This window comes from Amblyomma americanum, chromosome 8 (genome assembly GCF_052857255.1).
Source record: "Amblyomma americanum isolate KBUSLIRL-KWMA chromosome 8, ASM5285725v1, whole genome shotgun sequence".
Classification (NCBI taxonomy): Eukaryota; Metazoa; Arthropoda; class Arachnida; order Ixodida; family Ixodidae; genus Amblyomma; species Amblyomma americanum.
In genome coordinates this window covers 11,402,607-11,421,065 of record NC_135504.1, presented here as the reverse complement: position 1 = coordinate 11,421,065, position 18,459 = coordinate 11,402,607, and the positions used below count along the sequence as shown (strand labels likewise).

At 45.7% G+C, this 18,459-nt stretch overlaps 1 protein-coding gene across 1 annotated transcript in view; it reads right to left on the bottom strand.

Moving 5' to 3' along the window:
- Positions 1-18,019, bottom strand: part of LOC144102150 (uncharacterized) — a 34,589-nt gene extending 16,570 nt beyond the window's left edge. Inside the window, exons 1-9 of the mRNA XM_077635466.1 lie at positions 17,780-18,019; positions 15,993-16,145; positions 13,614-13,739; positions 13,155-13,299; positions 11,716-11,754; positions 9,161-9,205; positions 5,852-5,896; positions 428-544; positions 241-273 (exon numbers count right to left, since the gene is read on the bottom strand). Of these exons, the coding sequence (XP_077491592.1) occupies positions 241-273; positions 428-544; positions 5,852-5,896; positions 9,161-9,205; positions 11,716-11,754; positions 13,155-13,299; positions 13,614-13,739; positions 15,993-16,145; positions 17,780-17,953 (877 nt within the window). The 5' untranslated portion in view covers positions 17,954-18,019. The remainder of the gene's footprint in view (positions 1-240; positions 274-427; positions 545-5,851; positions 5,897-9,160; positions 9,206-11,715; positions 11,755-13,154; positions 13,300-13,613; positions 13,740-15,992; positions 16,146-17,779) is intronic.
- Positions 18,020-18,459: the final 440 nt, after the last annotated feature.

Below are 18,459 nucleotides of genomic sequence, written 5' to 3'. Positions count from 1 at the left end.
AGCGATAGAAGTTTGCTCAACAAAGTATTAGGACAGACAAGGGCCAATGCTAAAGTAATGGCATGTATTCGTCATGATTGCGTCCTTCAAATATCGTAGGCGGATGGCATGCGAATTAGCATTATGCTTCCAAGGTATGCAACATGGCCCTCGGGATAACTGACGCGTGAGGCCCCACCGTGCATCTTTTGGTTGTGTCGGATATAAGGAAGAGTGCTGAAAAAGTGCGGCCGCGCTCACCGTCTGCCGGTTTTGAAGGGAGATTTGGTTCTTCTGGAAAAAAGCAAAATATAAATAGCAACTTAATGAGCTGAACATTCTAAAGAACGAAACCAGAAAAAGACGAGATAGAAGAAAAACTAGAACTGTTGCACAATACTCTAACTAAAAGCACGTTAGCGGTTCCTAATACAAAAAAAAAACCTACCTAGTCCAGCGTTTTGGTGAGTCCCCTCTTCGTTCTCTAAACGGGTATACGCAAAAGCTCCCGAGTATTGAGAAGTAACAGTCTGATAAAAGAGAACCAGGGGACTTTGGAGGTACCCTGAAACGATTCGGAAAACCGACATTACGTAAACAGCAGTTGATAGAACGACCGCGGGAATCGAGTTTATATCCAGAAGCTATGTGGACAGTCCAACTGCTTGACGGTTCAAATCCAACCAAACGAAGCTGCTTTAAATCAAGTGATAAGTCAACTGAAACTCAGAGACATCAGGATGCAATCGGACCCCTCCCATCAGTGCTCTTTCCCGAAATGTCAATGTGTCGAAGTAATTCACCTTGGGCACCCTTTCGGTGCTTTAATTTCAAAGCACTGGAAGGCTGCTGCCTTGTTGACCGTTAAGAGAGTGAATCACGACAAACGTTAGTAGCCGGAACATCTAGAAGGCGCTCTCACTTCTATCGCTGTTGTAACTCTAACACTCAATATAATGCTTTAGGCCCGAAACACCGCGTATCTTAACCCTTTGACAGCCAGCTTTGCTAGGAGCAATGCCTGAACATAATTTTTTCACCGCGAAATAAATCAGATATGTGTAAATCGAGACTAAGCGAACACTAACAAGAACCTGAACGCTAGGCGAAATGGAACAAGAGAGCGAAGCACACAGTTTTGTCAGTGCGTTAGCATTAGAACGCCCATTATCGCAAAAAGGAAGTCCGGCATTAGCGTTCACTTGTGAGGCCTCGATACAGAGTAGGCAAAGTGGAGAGAGAAAAATTTCTCCCTCCATTTTCAGTGGAGAGGAGAAAGATGGAAGTAGGAATGCATATCTGGAAAGCATATCTGTCACTGCGCAGACAGATATGGGGGCCCATGAAAGCTAATCACGGTAGCGGAACGCGGATCGCGCTATGCTGAAGCTGAGCTCGTCCGTCCGTCCATTTCATACTGTTAATCGCTAACAAGCCCAACAAACTATCTAAATTCAATACACACAGACGGACGGTTGTTTATTCAGGGATGCCAACAGCGAAAAACGTACGCTCAGTAGTTAACATTTTCCACATGCCTTGGCAAACCCCATCAGTAGCGTAAGCGTAAGCGAGAATCTTTACTTGGTTCATGCACTTACACATGCATAACATGAGTCTTGGCCAAAAGTCTTAAGGCCAAAGGCTTCTCGCTTCAGCCGCATAACAGAGCCATTAAGGCACTATTAAAGACCGAACGACTTTGAAATGCTAGCAGAAGGTTTCTTCTTGCTGGTAGAGAAGCTTCCTGCTTGACTTGTGTTTTGAATGATTCGCTACACGGAGCATTCTAGAAAGATGCATTTTGCTGCAGCTGAACGATGTAGCCTTAACACTTTTGACCGAGACTGTACATGTACTTACCTCTTAATTTTGGTTTCGTTTCCTTGCCGCCTGGTGCATCTGAAGTTGGAATGGAAAGGTCGAATTTTCAGCAGAAACAGAGAGGGCGCGAATACGAAAGCCGCGGTGAGGAGCAACAAGCAAAACTTCACACTGGAAACGCAATAGACACTCATTACAATGCAAGTGGGTGGTACTGGACGCAAACTGAACGCAGTGGAACGCAATTGAAACCAATTAGAAGCTTTCAGATAATGAAATCGAAACGTACTCTTGGGTATATGCGATATGAACTATTGAAAAGCCTTACTACAAATTACTGATCGCTATATCCCGGTTAGGTTAGATTAGAAAGTTCGCAGGGATAAATTAGTCACATATGGCGCATGACAGGGTTGATTGGAGAGTACATGGAAAAGGCCTTTATTCTCCAGTGAACGTAGATCAGACTGATTATCAATCAATAATTGTTAATTTATGCTGGCGAAAGACTTTCTGCTGGCGAACCTTGGGAGAAAAAATGTGAGAGAAAACATCCAAAAACAATACATAGATATATTACCATATAAATAATAATAATAATAATAATAATAATAATAATAATAATAATAATAATAATAATAATAATAATAATAATAATAATAATAATAATAATAATAATAATAATAATAATAATAATAATATAATAATAATAATAATAATAATGATGATGATGATGATGATGATGGTGGTGGTGGTGGTGGTGGTGGTGGTCAGGGACTCATCATTATCATCATCAGCCTGAATACGCCCACTGCAGGGCAAATGCCTCTCCCATATGTCTCTCCAATCAACCCTGTCCGTTGCCAGCTGCGCCCACCCTATGCCTGAGAACTTCTTAATCTCATCGGGCCACCTAACTATCTGCCGCCCCCTGCTACGCTCGCTTTCTCTTGGAATCTAGCAGAACTTTTTGCTGGGCTAGTTGGTCCATACTGCAGACCGCACGGTTACTGCAGGCAGGTTTTCCGCAGACTGTGATTTCGGCAGTGACTGAAACTCTGCTTCAAAAAGTTAAAGGCAAGGAGAAGAAAGTTACTCAGGAAAGCAATAGGAGGGTGAGGCCAGCCGTTATCCCGTATTCCCACCGGGTAGCACATAATTTGAAAAAGGTTGCGAATAAATATGAGATTCCCGTAGTCTTTTCTGCCCCTTGCAAGCTAGCTACGTTGTGTCACGGGATAAATAACGAAAAGCCGAGACAGCAAACCTGTGGCGTTAAGCATGCCAACATATTCGTCAGGTGTAGGGTAGGGGTGATTTACCAGATACCGCTTACATGCGACAAAGTTTATATTGGACAGACTGGAAGGTGCTTGAACGAACGTTTAAGGGAACATGAGCGCTCACTTGAAAAAGGCACTGGCTCTAATCTAGCGGTTCATTGCAAGGAGTGTAAATGCATGCCTCGTTTACGCGAAACTGTAGTTCTTGATAGGAGTAGAGACAGTGTAGCCCGGGAATTGAAGGAAGCTTTCTTTATAAAAAGAAAGGGCTTGGAATGTGTCAGTGGCGCGTCTAAATCCTTGTACGGAAGTGAACTTGCCTTTTTGGAACAACATTGCTAAAAAAAATTTTTTTTATTGTTAACTACGCGTGTTTCAATCGCTGAGTGTCACTGTTGCATCGTTTTTTTGTTAAGGTCTGTGAATTTTTTACCCTTACGTTGCTACATTGTCAATTTTTATTCTTTCCACAATTCCATTTCTTCAGTTTTTATCGGTTTTACCCTTATTATCTGCTATGGATGTTTTATTGGTTTTTATGGCTCTTTACACCTTGTGACATTAACTGTTTAAGTCAACATGTAGTTTTTGTTACCTTCCCTTTGAGTTTCTGCGGACTTTTAGCCTTTTCATCTGTTGTGGTTTTATCGCTATTATGGCTCTTTACACCATGTGATATTAACTGTGTATAGCCATTGAGTGTAGTTTCCTTTTTGTTACCACCCCTTTTGAGCTTCAGTTCACTGTTGGCTTTATCACCTTGTTTTGTTTTTTATCGCTTTTTGGCTCTTTGCATCATGTGACGTTGACTGCATCTGACTATCTTTGCCACTGCCTTCCTATATATTGCGCGAGTTTCGCTCAATAAATTCAGTTGTCAGTCAGCGCTCTTTCCTGTCACTTCCTCGTTTCGCCTTCCGGCTTCTTCTTTAGCGCTGTTTTCACTATTGTCTCTTGGAATCCACTCCGTTACCCTTAAGGACCAGCGGTTATCTTGCCTTCGCATCACATGCCCTGCCCAAGCCCATTTCTTTCTCTTGGTTTCGACTAGGATGTCATTACCCCGTGTTTGTTCCCTCACCCACTCTGCCCGCTTCCGGTCTCTTAACGTTACACCTATCATTTTTCTTTCCATGGATCTTGGCGTTGTCCTTAGATTAAGGTGAACCTTTTTCGTTAGCCCCCACGTTTTTGCCTAGTAGGTGAGTACCGCTTAGATACAGCTGTTGTACATTTTTCTCTTGAGGGATATTGGTAAACTGCTTTTCATGACCTGAGAGAACCTGCCATATGCGCTCCACCCCATTCTTATCCTTCTAGTTACTTCACACTCAATACTACGGAAAAATGAAAATGTCATGTAGTGCGCGCTAAGTGCACCAGCTAACCACGTCAGATCACGTTAGCGCCTGGATATCACCACTTCATCGTTCTATACTGCATTCAACTATTGTTCCAAGTTTTAATTTTACTCCAGCTCGCTTCACCATTTCAACCAGAACTCAGCTCCGATGACACCAAGTTCCAACCAGAGTATGTCAGAATGCTTGAACGCAGTTGCGAAACAATTTATACGCTACAACTTTGCGTGGGACCCATTGCATTAACATTCTCTGTGTGCTGTCCGCAATTCACACTTGGCATGCTGTGCAGGAAGTCTCACTTGAGGGGGCAAATTAAACGAACGATCCATCAAACCATACGACTGCTTCCCTCAATACGGTCGACGCGTGACACGTTTGGGTTCCCCAAGACACCACGTCTTACACCGCTACCGCGCTCCCAAGGCCGCATTTTGGGTGTTACGTTTTTCGGACGTTAATTATGTTTTACTATTGCAAACAAATAAGACAAATGTATCTCATAAAAAAACACGAAACTTAAAGAACTTGAATTCTATAATCTGCTTCTTCGCTTCTCCTCTCTCTCTTTCTTCTCTCAGCTTGTCTATTCATCTCTCCATATGTTTCACTCAATTCTTCCGTCTCTGTTGTCTTGGCTTGGCTCTTGGATTACTTTCTTTGGCTTGCCGCCGATCTGCTTGGGCGACAAGCCAAGTACTCTTTTTTTCTTCCCTCTCTTTTTGGCTTGGCTTGCTGAGTTCTGCGACTACAAATCACTTCAGTTGCACTAGTACTGGACGTTGGGCTCCCATACACAGCTCGAGACTATAAGAACTTTACCGCCGCACAAGACGTTGCGAAAATACCAAACGAGCTGGACATGCGAATGTCCGGTTCGTTTCGTGTCGTGTCAGCTTGTATAGCACAGTGAATCCTCTCAGTGATCAGCCATCCCTAACTAGCCAAACTTGCTGCTTACTCCCATAAGCTCTAGTCGTAAAAAAAATCCCAGGAACGTTACGAGTTTCTAATCCGAATGATGAGGCGTAAGCAGGCTTCTATTCCCGAAGAAATAGAGACGTATTAGAGTTGATATACAATTAGAGTGGATGTTCTGGCCTGTATGCCATCGCAACGGAGGCCAAAGGGTTACATCATTAGGCTCGTATGCGGGAGGTGGTGGGCTCGTAGGTGGGACATGCATTTTTACCGGTGGGTGCATTGAGGTACACCCAAGGAAGATTGCACCCTTTGGAGGATGCTCCGAAGAGGGCGCCCTTCGGACCCTGAGGGTGCCCAGACGGTTTTGCGGATGGCGCCGCCAGGCGCCACATTTTTGAAAAGAGCTAACGTTAATGCCCTAAAGGACAAAAGCCTTTACGTTACGCAAGCGTCATTAGAATAACTTCATCGGAGACTCACCGCTCTTTTCCTTCTTGGGAGGTGCAGGAGACTTGGGATCCTCCCCTGTAAAATAATATAGCAGCAGAAAGTTGTAATGTAGCGCCTGTCACGCTGGACGAATTCTAAAGCAGGTTTTTCATTACGGCGTGACGTATTCGCTTCGACCTGAGCTCAATACTATATATCATAACGGGAAAATTAGATTTCTAAATACAACTTTGTCGGCAATAGATGCGCCCTTCGGAGCCGAATAAACATCAACACAGAGAAAAAGACGCTCAGAATCGTTTGGTACAAAGAAAACAAATAGGACGGACTTGGACACAGTGCCCTTTTCGGACCCTAGAGGCCGCTTGGATAGCAACAACCCATGCTGAACATTCTCCAGAGCGCCAGTTCGACGGCCATGGACCGCCTGGTACGATTTTCATTCTCAATCAGGTGAACGTCAAGTTTGAAGTTACGACATACTACACCAGCGCCGCTCAGCCAGGAATAAGTATAACGCGCAGTTATCGCTGTAAAGTCACAGAACCGCACAAAAACGGTACGGCGTTTCAAACTGCAGAGACTTGGCCCTACATAAAAGGAAATGTGTCTGGCAATTTTACAGGCACCGTAGGGACGTGTGCCTTTCTCGTTCATTTTGCGATCAAATGTACAGATTCTTAGGATTCTTCACGTCTCTACACAGTAAAATGTTTTTTTTAATGGCTTCACTTTGCTCAAACAAGACTTTTGTGCTACATGCGGACACAAAGAGGACAAGGATTTTGCTGCTGGTGTTTTTTTTTTTACGACACTATCCGGCAATTATGTACGGCATGATTAACGTAGACACTGCTTTGCGTCCATAACGCAGTTGCTGTAAGCATCCACATTGGCTTCGACAAGCAAGGAACGACCACTGAAGACCCCCTCAAGTGCAGTTTGTTCCAGTGTCTTAAATTTATTTTACCCACCGCGGTGGCTCTCTGGCTCAGCCATTCGGCTACTGAGCTCAAAATCGCGGGAAAGCACGCTCGTGTGCTGCACGATGTCAGCTCACCTTGAAGGAACTGAGGATAAAGAGAAGGACAAAAAGAAACAGAACCGCCCACTCTATAGCCAAAAAACGGATCCTTTATAGTCTAGAAAAAGACCGAAATCCCTTCCCTTACGGCGCGGTTCAGGTGTCCGCCAATATGTGAGACGGATACTGCGCCATTTCCTTTCCCCAAAAACCAATTCTCATTTTTCATTTTTGCGTGGCCATCACCCGCCGACTTCGTAAGTAAACTTCGCTGATGTCGCGATTAATTTTGTTACTCCGATCTCGGAGGCTACGCTACACAGCCATTCGCTTCAAAGCGGTGACAATGCGTCCTTTTCGGTAAGGACGTCACGAGTTAGAAGCGACTAGCAGGAATAATTTTTAATCAAATTTCTTCGGCGGTAAACGCATAATTTGCTGCCGTTCAAACGTTTCAGTACAGAGTAAAAAGGCCAGAGAATCAATTTTTACTGATAATATTTATTGGATCAAGCTATACTCTGTGTCCAAAGATGTTAGTAATAGTTCTAGAAACCTCATCGATGACATCTCTCATAGGCCGCATGCGGCTCCGGAACGTTACAGACGCACTGAGCACAGCTCCATATAGGTTTTGTTCTTAACAAAAATCGATTGTGTGGCTCTTTGTGGGTAAGTTGATGTTTGTCCGACCACAAAACAAAGTCAAGCCAAGTCGCCTTTATTTACATCAGGACAATGTAGGTAGGCCCGGACAAAAAAAAAAAGTGGAACATATTTCACTTGAAGGACCCAGGGCCCACTTGTACAAGGCAAAATGCAATGAAAACGACAGATCATGTTGAATAACTGATGTATACTACACATTAGCTGGGCAAGAAGGAATACATGTTCAGCAAGATTTAACAGTGCGCGTACATATGGCTAGAAAAACAAGAGAGAATACGCATAAGAAGAAGATCGGTAAGACTATTTACATGTTGTTATATTATGGCAAAATATATTCATAAAACTTTAGCCAAGCAGAAAAAATTGGAAAATTCTCGTGCATCTCACCACAGATATGAAAAGACGCATAAAAGTAATCGTATAAAAGTGTAACGAATCTCACGTGGGCTCCTATTTTCCACAGATATGCATTTACTCAACAGCCAATTTTAATTAAATGTGGAACAGCAATAATAATAATAATTGTTTTTTCGGGAAAGGAAATGGCGCAGTATCTGTCTAATATATCGTTGGACACCTGAACCACGCCGTAAGAAAAGGGATAAAGAAGGGAGTGAAAGAAAGAAAGAGAGAAAGAAAGAAAGAAAGAAAGAAAGAAAGAAAGAAAGAAAGAAAGAAAGAAAGAAAGAAAGAAAGAAAGAAAGGTGTGCCGTAGTGGAGCAAAGCGCAACATCGAAAGTCCGTATTCTGTGCGACAGAAGAGAATGCACCAAAATGACTGAATGCGAAATGCATATCTCCTTATGTTTGCTTTGAGGCAGAATGGTTCTAGAAACTTATTATGGTGGTAACGGATACATTTATTCATATACGTCATGAAAGAGGCAGTCATTGCTGAGCAACTTGTTTTTGTATTTCAAAACTGTCCCGCCATCAAAGTAGTGACGTCTGCGTCAAAAAACACTCAGTGATCCCCGTTTTGAAATGAATAGTTGTGGACCGCAGCCTATGAGATCCGCGAAAAAAAAAGCAGTGTCTACGTACCACTGTTCGCTGGAGAGCTTGTAAAAGCTCCATTTTCTGCCAAAGTGGTGTCTTTGCGATTACAACACGGTAATCAATTGATACAGCCCAACTTCAGTTTGCCTTCAAAGTTAACATATCGAGCTTATAGACCGTCTATGATAGACTTTTTATAGACAATTGCCATCAAAGAGACACTTCATTTTGTCTACACGTAGTCTATAAACTGTATGTAAACAAAAGTCTATTAATCTGCAGATTGTATATAAACTGTACACGTAGTCTATAAACTGTATGTAAACAAAAGTCTATTAATCTGCAGATTGTATATAAACTGTAGATAGGCTTTGTAATGCCTATAGACTAGACTATAGGATTTGTCTGTAGGAAGTCAATAGACATCGACCATCTAAAGAATTTTTTTAAGGGCTGTTTCAGCTCATGTCTACGCCACATCCCACCATGAGCGCATAGAACGCATTCTTCGGGCAGTTGGGAGCTATATGTGCAGGCGCCCTTCCTAGCTGTCAAACTTACGTGTACCCGGCCAAGTGAAAGGTGAGGAACGGAGAAGAAAAGCGAAGGAGAACCCGTTGACAACATATCAAACTATGCACACTCACCATCGCCCTTTGGCTTCTTCTCGGGAGCTGGTGCATCTGTGAAAACTGAAGGTACGCTCATAAATTGATCAGATAAATAATGTTCTGTATCCCCATTTCCTACAGGGCATTCTAATTATTTCACGCATAAGCTGAAAGTAAATTTGACAAACAAGGTCCACGTGTGTGAAGATTCACCATCAGAAGTTCGGCAGATGGCAAGTGGGAAATTATATTAAGCATGAAATGCTTTTTCGTCCTATCCTCGGCAGTCTTAGTCGAACATCGTCCCGAAATCGCGGCTAATTTGACGACAAAATCCGCGCTGAAACTGACGCCACAGCAGGCGCCGAATAAGAGGCGCATTTACCGCCTGCAACGTGATCACGTACGCGAAAAACTTGCCGAACGCTCAAAACTAGGTTCAAATCATCGTCGTGGCTCTTTGACACTGAATTATTAATGCAAAAGCATCACTACAGCTATGTCCCGTGTTTCGTGTCCGCAAAACGTGTCCGCAAGACTACGTCGTTCTGTTACGATAAAGGTGCAAAAGTTTGTGTTGGATAGTGCGTGATGAGAACTTGATGTGGGAAACATTTGAATGATGAGTTTTAATTAGATAATCAATTTAACATGAAAATTACACTTAGACGTCACAATAGCCACGGACGTCGACATAACGTCTGGACGTCACAACAGCCACAGACGTCGACATAACACCTGGACGTCACCTGATGACGTCATGAAACGCGTACGGGCGTTGTGAAAAAAACCAGGGAGTTCAGTGACGTCTATACTGCGTGTCTATACATAGAAGAACGAAATGCTTTCGAATTTCTCCAATGCGAATCGCCGCAGTGAATCGCCGCAGTTTTTTGACACGACGACATACACAGTGCTTGTAATCTGGGATTCGCAGCATAGACTGCACCGATACCTAAAATTAGACAGCCAAGTGCGTACCACCAACGCTACCACGCACTGCGCACCACCACTGCGCATGAGTCGATTGCCTTTAGGGCACCATTTGCCGGCCAGCTGCCCTAAAGCTGCGCGCACGTTGTTTTTCTAAAGGCGCCCCGTAAATTATTAACATCTTTTTTTTTTACGCACGACGGAAATTTGTCATATTTACAAACTTCTCCGCCACCTAGGAATTTGGAAAAACGCCTTATTTCTGTTCTTGGGGAAAGTCCTGGTATAGGAGCCAGTAGGGGCCAGCATAGAAGGCCATTTTTTTTTATCCTCTGGCACCGTTTCATGGGGTTAAACATAAGATGATATAACCCCAAAGCTCATATGGTTACATTTTGGACCAAATATCACGCGTGCGCGTTGTTCCAGGCGGACCTGGTCAAGCATTGCACTGCTTTCAGATCGCTGCTTCCGTGTCGGAAAATTTCACGTGCCACCATGGTCATAAACAGAAAGTCTCTCCCGGAGCTATTAGCTCCACAATAGCATAACCCGCTTGAGGCCGCTGCAGTTTTGCGTGTCCCTCAATGACTGGAGCTGGAAAACAGTGAAAAAGCCTCGTGGTGTAAACTGCACTTTGGGGCGAAGACGAGAGAGAACGAAGACACGTTGTTCCTTAATTCTTTCGTCTCCGTTTACGACTGGTGTTTTACCGCTAGTAAACGAAAAGCGAGAAAAAAGAAAAGCCCTTCGACGAAGCATCACGTTTACACAGGGCCCCTCACCGCCTCCTTTTTGGTGTCTTCTAGGTGTGCCGTAAAACAACATTTGTAGCAAAAACAAGCAATCGAGTAAAACACTAGAAATTTCCTACACTTTATAAATCCGCGAACAGCCGCCGCGGCGGCTCAGTGGTTATGGCGCTCAACTGCTGACCCGAAAGACGCCGCGGTGGTCGAATTCCGATGGGGGCGAAATTCTAGAGGCCCGTGTACTGTGCGATGTCGGTGCACGTTATAGAACCCCAGGTGGTCCAAATTTCCGGAGACCTTCACTACAGCGTCCCTCATCATAGCCTGAGTCGCTTTGGGACGTTAAACCCCAACTAACCATAAATCCGCGAACTAAGACCTTCAAATAAGTTATGTAAGGCAATAGAGCACATGCAGACACATATATCCGGTTCACCATTCAGCGGAAAGCACGTGGCTATAGGTTATTAGCTACAGCTCGATATTCGTAGCGCTGAACACAACAACAGCCCGTTGGGGGTCTTTAATATGAAGGCGGAGGTAGGAAATGGTGAAAAAAATTTTTTAGAGGAAACCTATTAGCAAATTTAGAATGCTGGGGTCAGTCACCGTTTCCTTTTGGTTTGTTCTCGGCAGCTGGTGGATCTGGTAAGGAAGTAGGCCATGTCCCATATAACAAAATTATATATGAGAAATATATTTATCTCCGAACAGATTCTGAGTCCTAGGCGTAAAAAGATATCATTAACTTTGCAAGTAAACAAATCGCGTGTAAAAACAAACGAAACATCCAATCAAGTGTCCAGCAGGAGACAAATGGGTTTAGACAAGTGGGTAACCACGCTCTTGGCTTAGAGCATGGCTGCGCTTTGAGATGTGAATTTGTAGATCAAAAATTTCACTCACCGTCTTCTTGAAGCTTAGGTGGAGGAGACTTTGGCGGGTCTATTATCAGAGGAAGAAAAGAAACAGTTCTGAAAGATACAATAAAAAAAACCGCTAGGCTAACTGAACCTTTTAGGCTATGCACACAGAGTTATGGCAGCCGGTATACCGCCACATCTCCGTAAGTGCTGGCTGCACTTTGCGGCTGAATTCGTAAGTGTTATAAAAAAAATTTACGGCGAGATAGCTGGCAGTGGCTAATGAGTCAAACTGCAACCCGATGAGCGCCGCAGGTACGTCACGAAGGACGGGCTGCAGGGAGCAGAGCTTGTCTCAATCCCGGCTGCGACAGCGCCCGTTAGGATAATGTTCGGTGTTGACGAAATTGACCAAGTGAGCAACAGTAGTACCAGTAGCAATCGAAGTAGTAGTAGGCAGGGGGTTAACAGCGCAGAGATGTAGTCAATTTATTTACTTATTTAAATAAATGTAGATAGATAAATGCGATGGGCGTTTAAATACGATTTCGTGGAATGTTGCGATGATCTAAAGGGCTGTCACAACAATCAGTTAAAATATCTAAAGTAATTCAAACACGCCAATGTATTCGAGGAACATGAAAACACACATGGACCGGTGCGCCAAGTAGGACATTCGGCGGCTGGCAGTGTGGTGGCGTAATAGGCGTGGCGCAGCTGGAGTCACTGGAATCTTTGCTGGAGTGCCGCATTCCCCCCCCTCCATGCCTTCGGACTTGGAAGGTATACGGCTGCCGCTGCCCAGTATTTCCAGTAAAACAATAACTTTTGTAGTGCTTTGCGTACCTGCCTTCGCAACGCCGCTATTTTAGGAGATTATTTAAAACCCCTGTGCATTGGTACAGCTAAAACTGACGAAATCTTCAACTAACACTCAAGAAAAGTTTTGAACCTCGTTTAAGCAGCACCTTGTGTAGTGATGCCAGCCCCAGAGGACAGCGTCCTATGCAATTTACCTGCAAAGGCTCGTTCCACATGTTCTTGGAGCACTGGACTGCGGCTGCCAAACACCTTCCATGCTCGACGGCACGGGGAAAACGAATGCGGTAATAAGCAAACTTTTTTTTTCAGTGACTACAGGCGTAGCAGGCATGACAGGGGCGCTTTAATCGCGAGAAAGAAAGCAGCGGCAGCTTACCGCATCTGGCAATCGGCTTATCGCCGGATAACTGTGCTGTTAAGTGCACACAGAGCAGTCTGAATGATAGGCACTTCTGCCTGCCAGGTCACGGCCCGTAACGTCACATTGTTTGCAAACAGGGAGAGGACTGTTGAAAGGCAATGACACTGGGTCCCATAATGCAAGCTACCGAGTACTTGCACTACCCCTTGTCTACGGTGCAACTAAGGAGGGCAGTAAAACGTGTACAACGAACAGATCCCAAGTGTTTAAGACTCAACTCTTTTCAGCTCCTCCCGCACCTTTGTCGTCGTCGTGCCAGAGGCCATAGGTGCTCAGGAAGTTTGTGAAGTCGCCGGTGGCGCGAACGGTAGGCTTCACCACGTTCTCTTCGTACATGTCGGCCGCCCGGGCATACGCATCCTTCAGAGGGTCAACCACAGCACTCTGTGTAGAAAGGGTCCCGGGTCAAAGACGTACGAAGGGAAACAAGCTGTCTTGACATCTTTGGTTACAGGCGCGAAAACAGACACAACACAAGATGGCGCTCCGTCCCGTCTTTCTATCTTGTGTTGTGTCTGTTTTCGCGCCTGTAACCAAAGATGTACAGTTACCAACTTGCCCAGCAAGACGTTCTTTTGAGCTGACTTGAGCTTACGCTTAGTGCATAACCTTTTGTCGTTGTAGCATGTACTTTGATGTTCCTTTTTCGCTTCTTTTTTACCGTTCTTATGACGTCATTCTTGCGCAGAGAGACGTACCTGAAAGTACAAGGGCGCTTCGTTGTAAGCTTGATTGACCGGATCAACGACGTTCGTCTGCACCAGCTCCGTCGCCCTGGCCGACATGTCCTGGTACGCCTGGTTCATCGGCTCTACCATGTGCGTCTGTTGAACAAAAATGGTTACAACAGCTTCGAGGTGCAGTGTCGTCCACATTTAGGATGCACACGCAAGCGCGTGGCCAGGGGTAGGAAACTCCGGTTTGTTTCGGTTTCAAATACTTCAGCGCACCTGGCTACTGAAGGTGAACTGATGCTTAAAACTGAATCATTGCTGCCCACGCACGCAGCGCTATAAAGCTGCGGCAGTGGCCGATTTGTCTGAGTGACCGGGCCCGGATACGAGCTGCTCTTTTCGACGGCGGTGTTTCGAAGTTTTTTTCTGCTAGACACCGTTGTCATGAAGACGACACGGCGCTTTAGTTGGCTTCCCTCCGGCCTCTATGGGAGAAAATGGCGCTGACGTCTGTATTTACTGGATAATGGTGTATATCGAAGTTCCCTGGCATGCCCGTTCTCATTGAGGGTCGCAGCCTCCGATACGGCTGCGCATCGAAGCGAAGTGGCAGATGACGCGAAACACCAATTCCACATAAATATTCTCCAGCGCCATTTTGCTTTCATGTGCAACCGTGTCCCACAAAAAGCGTGACCACGCGCTCGAGCGTTCCCCCTAAGAATGGACGACCCTGTACTTCTGCCTCCTTGCATTACTGTAGGAAAGAAGCCCTTTGGAATGACGAAATCTGTCGTACACTGATCGTACATGCAAGCTGTCGTGATGCATCATCGCCACGACGGATCGTTCATGTCTTGCATACGGCCATGTGTCCTGTAGCTATACTGTCATTTGGCCATGCATGGAACCCAGTTTTTCACGACATTGTTTGTAACTATGTCTGCTTTATTAGCGACAAATTTATAACGATTCAACGAGACACCTTCAACAGCATATCTATCGCGACATATTCTATGGTATAGCAGGCAATGTTAAGGTCTTTTTAAAAAAAGCCCGAGCAGTCTTCGGCTCCGACGGCCGAAGCAGGATTCGCGGCAGTGCCCACTTTCAGAACGCGGCAAATAGCACTCGAACTTTGCGTAAACATAATCATCATCATGTACCGTAGCAGTTGCCTATTGGTTTGCACATCCGTCTCGTAAGCGGGGGTAGCAGGGTTCGATCCCCAGTGGCTCTGTGTACCCACCGGTGATACAATGGTTACAAGCTTCCCACACCCAGTGATCGGCTTCTTTGGGGTGAAACGCTTCGAAATGAGTATTTGACCCCCCCCCCCCCCCCCCACCTTCCCCTTCTGTAAAGAAAATGCACCTTGTGCCCCTGCGCTCCTAGGGCAAAGCTGCCCTCGCACAATTAAAAATCATTATAATCGCCATCAATGAAGTTATGACTCTACCTTGTCCTGCGCTAGCTGCGCGACCACCCTATCCAAGATGACTTAGATCCTCTAATTTTATCCCCCTTTTTTCCTCTACCGGTCCTGGCAACGTTTTATTTCTCCTGGTATCTACTGTTACCCTAACATGTACGATTGGTTATCTGTCCTCCGCCTTTTATATCATGCCCGGCTCAATTTTTTTCAATTGGTTTCAGCTGGACCGTATCACCAACTACCGTTCGTTCGGACATCCTATATAAACTTTTATTACTCGTCGTCATATCTTTCATTTCGTTTACTGCAGCTTGCTTCACGGTCCTTCGTCTAGCTAAAGATCTTCATGTTTCGGTTCCATGATGAATGTAACAAACAGGCCAATATTCGACATTAGAGCTTTACTGCATCAGCACTATAGTCCACGTTTCAGAAAATTAGCACCGTTGTGAGGGAGCCCTCAACTACGGCACCTCTTTCTTCCTTTATTCTTTCATTCCCTCCCTTTATCTTTTCCCTCACGACGCGGTTCAGGTGTCCGCCGAAATGTGAGACAGATATTGCGCCATTTCCTTCCCCCAAAAAACTAATTTACCAATTTACCGTTGTGAGCTTTGTGACTGGGAGGTAGTGTGGGTGGAACGAAGGAGTGCGAGAAGGGGAGGGAAAAGAATAAGGAGAGCTGCAACACGTTCCTAACGGAAGCGAGAGGAACTAGCGCTCGCGTCGGAGCAGCCACCGTCGGAGCGAGCTAAGGAGTGCGAGATAGAAAGGTGCAGGCGTGCAGCGATAGCGCCCCTAGCGGGAGCGCGAAATGGTAAAGACGCAATTAAAAGGCGAATGCTAAAAGCGAATTCAAGAAACGAGAATTAGAATAGTATAAATCTGATGCACAAATGCCCCATCACATTGTGCGATCACCTGTGAACTTTTTTAAGGCTTCAGAGTAAATTTATTCCAGTGCTCACCTGGACGAGGCCGGCGGCGTACTCGGCGGTTATCTGAGCGTACGCCTGGTTGACGGGGTCCATGACGTGAGTCTGCACCATCTCGGTTCCCTGGCGATAGGTGTCGCGCAGCGGGTACAGCAACCTCTCGTTGAGCGCCTCGCTGAGCCGAGCCTGCAACGTTCCACGGTTGCCCTTGCGCATAGCGGAAGGTGTACTTTCCTCCTTTCCCCTCAAAATACTTAATTTTTCTTCCCTAGGTGCTACCCATGATTCTCCGCCATTTTGTTTGAGCGCCTACATACGACATACGATCATCCGATGTTTTGTCTTGAAGGGCTCAAACCAGTCATAATATACACATTTAGCATGAAGATTACAGAGTACCGGGAGCCCGCCCACCGTCGGTGAGCACACGCTGATTCGTCCCGATGCCGCAGGCGCGCGCGCAGCTGCCCGGTACCTGGCGCCATCTGGTGCCATCAAGACGGTTTGCGCATGCGCATTGGCTGCGCGCGGGCTTCCGGCACTCCGGTACCGGTAACGGTAGCATGGTACACGATATACTAAAGGTGTCTACTAAAACAAACTTGCGTACTACAGGCTCGCCGAATTCCGCCCAGCTGACTTTCCAGTAATCGGCGTAGTTCTGCTTGTAGTTCGCGCTAAAATAAGTGCCGGCATATAGGACCGACTGGCTGAATAACCGTATTACATAGCAACTGACGGTGCTAGGCCTCTGTGGTCATCACTGGTTAAATCTTTGAAGCAAAAAATTATCCGCGGTCCGGCGTCATAACTCGGGTAGCCTATTTGGAGCCACCATTTCATACCCGCTAAGCTAGCGAGAACAGCTAGTAGTCGACAGGTTCAGATAGCTTTCCCTCAATACGTGTAGAAAGCCGCCAATCAGCCACTTGATCTGAAGGATTATATATAATGTCTTTAAGCGCCACGTGCGCATTGGACACATTTGCACAACGCCACTATTTCAAACGCATATGCGAGCAACCTTCCTAAGACTATTATAAAACTGAAAGGATGCTTTTGAACCTGTGGTGCCCCTATCCTAAACATTGATCAGGTATACTATGCCACTGGCCGGGAAGGCCGTTGTCCATTCCAAATTGGAAATTTACCGTTGTTAACAACAGCTTACAGGTTACGGGGTCATCTTCTGGTCTCTTAAGTACAGTTAGTGAGTGCGCCCAGATTTCAGGAGAGTCGGAACTTCCCTCACTACTCTCATAAGTTCGAAGTGTCGGGAATGCTACCCGACTTCCTATGCAACCACCCAAAGTGAGTTAAACTATTCAGCAGACAAGGGAAGAGAAAGAGGTCCTCGTTATGACATACAACAACCCAAAGTGAGTTAAACTGTTCAGCAGACAAGGGAAGGGAAAGAGGTCCTCGTTGACATACATGACGGGAGCCAACAGTCACCGAAACCGAGGAGCGTAGGGGACGTCTTTTTAATTTGTGGTTTTCGCCAATGGGAGATTAATAAATGCAGAAAAAAAAAACAACCACATGCCACCGGTGAGATACGAGCCAACGACCTACGGGGAAAATATAAACTAATGTTCCCTCTACTGCTTTTCGTTTCTTGACTGATTCTGCCTTTACGAAAGCCGGCCAAACCGGTATACGTCTCCGCAAATGCGCGTCTCCGCTATGCGAAGTCTCTCATTGAGCGTTACTTGTCGATCCATCGAGCCAGCCATGTAGAAGATGTCGGTCGTGTGATGGGCGTGCCGCTTCTAAGCGTGAGAGAACTTTGCTCATCGAGCAGTTCCTGCACTGCTCACTTGAAATCCGGCTGCTCCCTCTTCGCCGCCATCCAGGACCGCAGTCGAGCTGCTTCGTGCCGACGCACTGAGCAATGACTGGGTGAAATCGGCGTACTCGGGGTCGATACCGGCTGGCCTCGGAGCCTGGTCGTCGCGCTTCTTGCCGCCATCCTCGCCGCACCCTTTGTCCATGGCGGCCGAGGTTCTGGACGCCCGCTGTCGCCCCTCCACGCTACCCCTGACAGGCGGTGTGGACACCCCGCTTCTTCTTCTTCTCCTCAAGTAATATGGCACATACCCACGTGGAGGGGATTGGCCAAGGTATAGAGTAGAATGCCAATGAAGCATTTGCGCGGGGAAGGAAACGTCAGAAGACTGAATCAAGATATAAAAAAAATTGTGAAAAATAAAATGAATTCAAGAGGTATGAGTCATCCGGAATAGAATCAATCTAGCCTTTTTTGGACATGCGAAAGAATTTTGTATATAGCTAACAAGATAATCGATTAGTTGCACTTATGTAATCGTGAAGGTAGCCGCATACACTGCTTAACGGGAATCCCTTGGCACTCGCACCGAACGATAGAAGAACTGTAAGATACAGAGGCAGTCCTAGTCTCGAAAGAGGAACCTCCAGATATTGCTTTCTCTGAACCGCGAACCGCCGGCAAGAGAGGAGAAAATGATCGATTGATTCA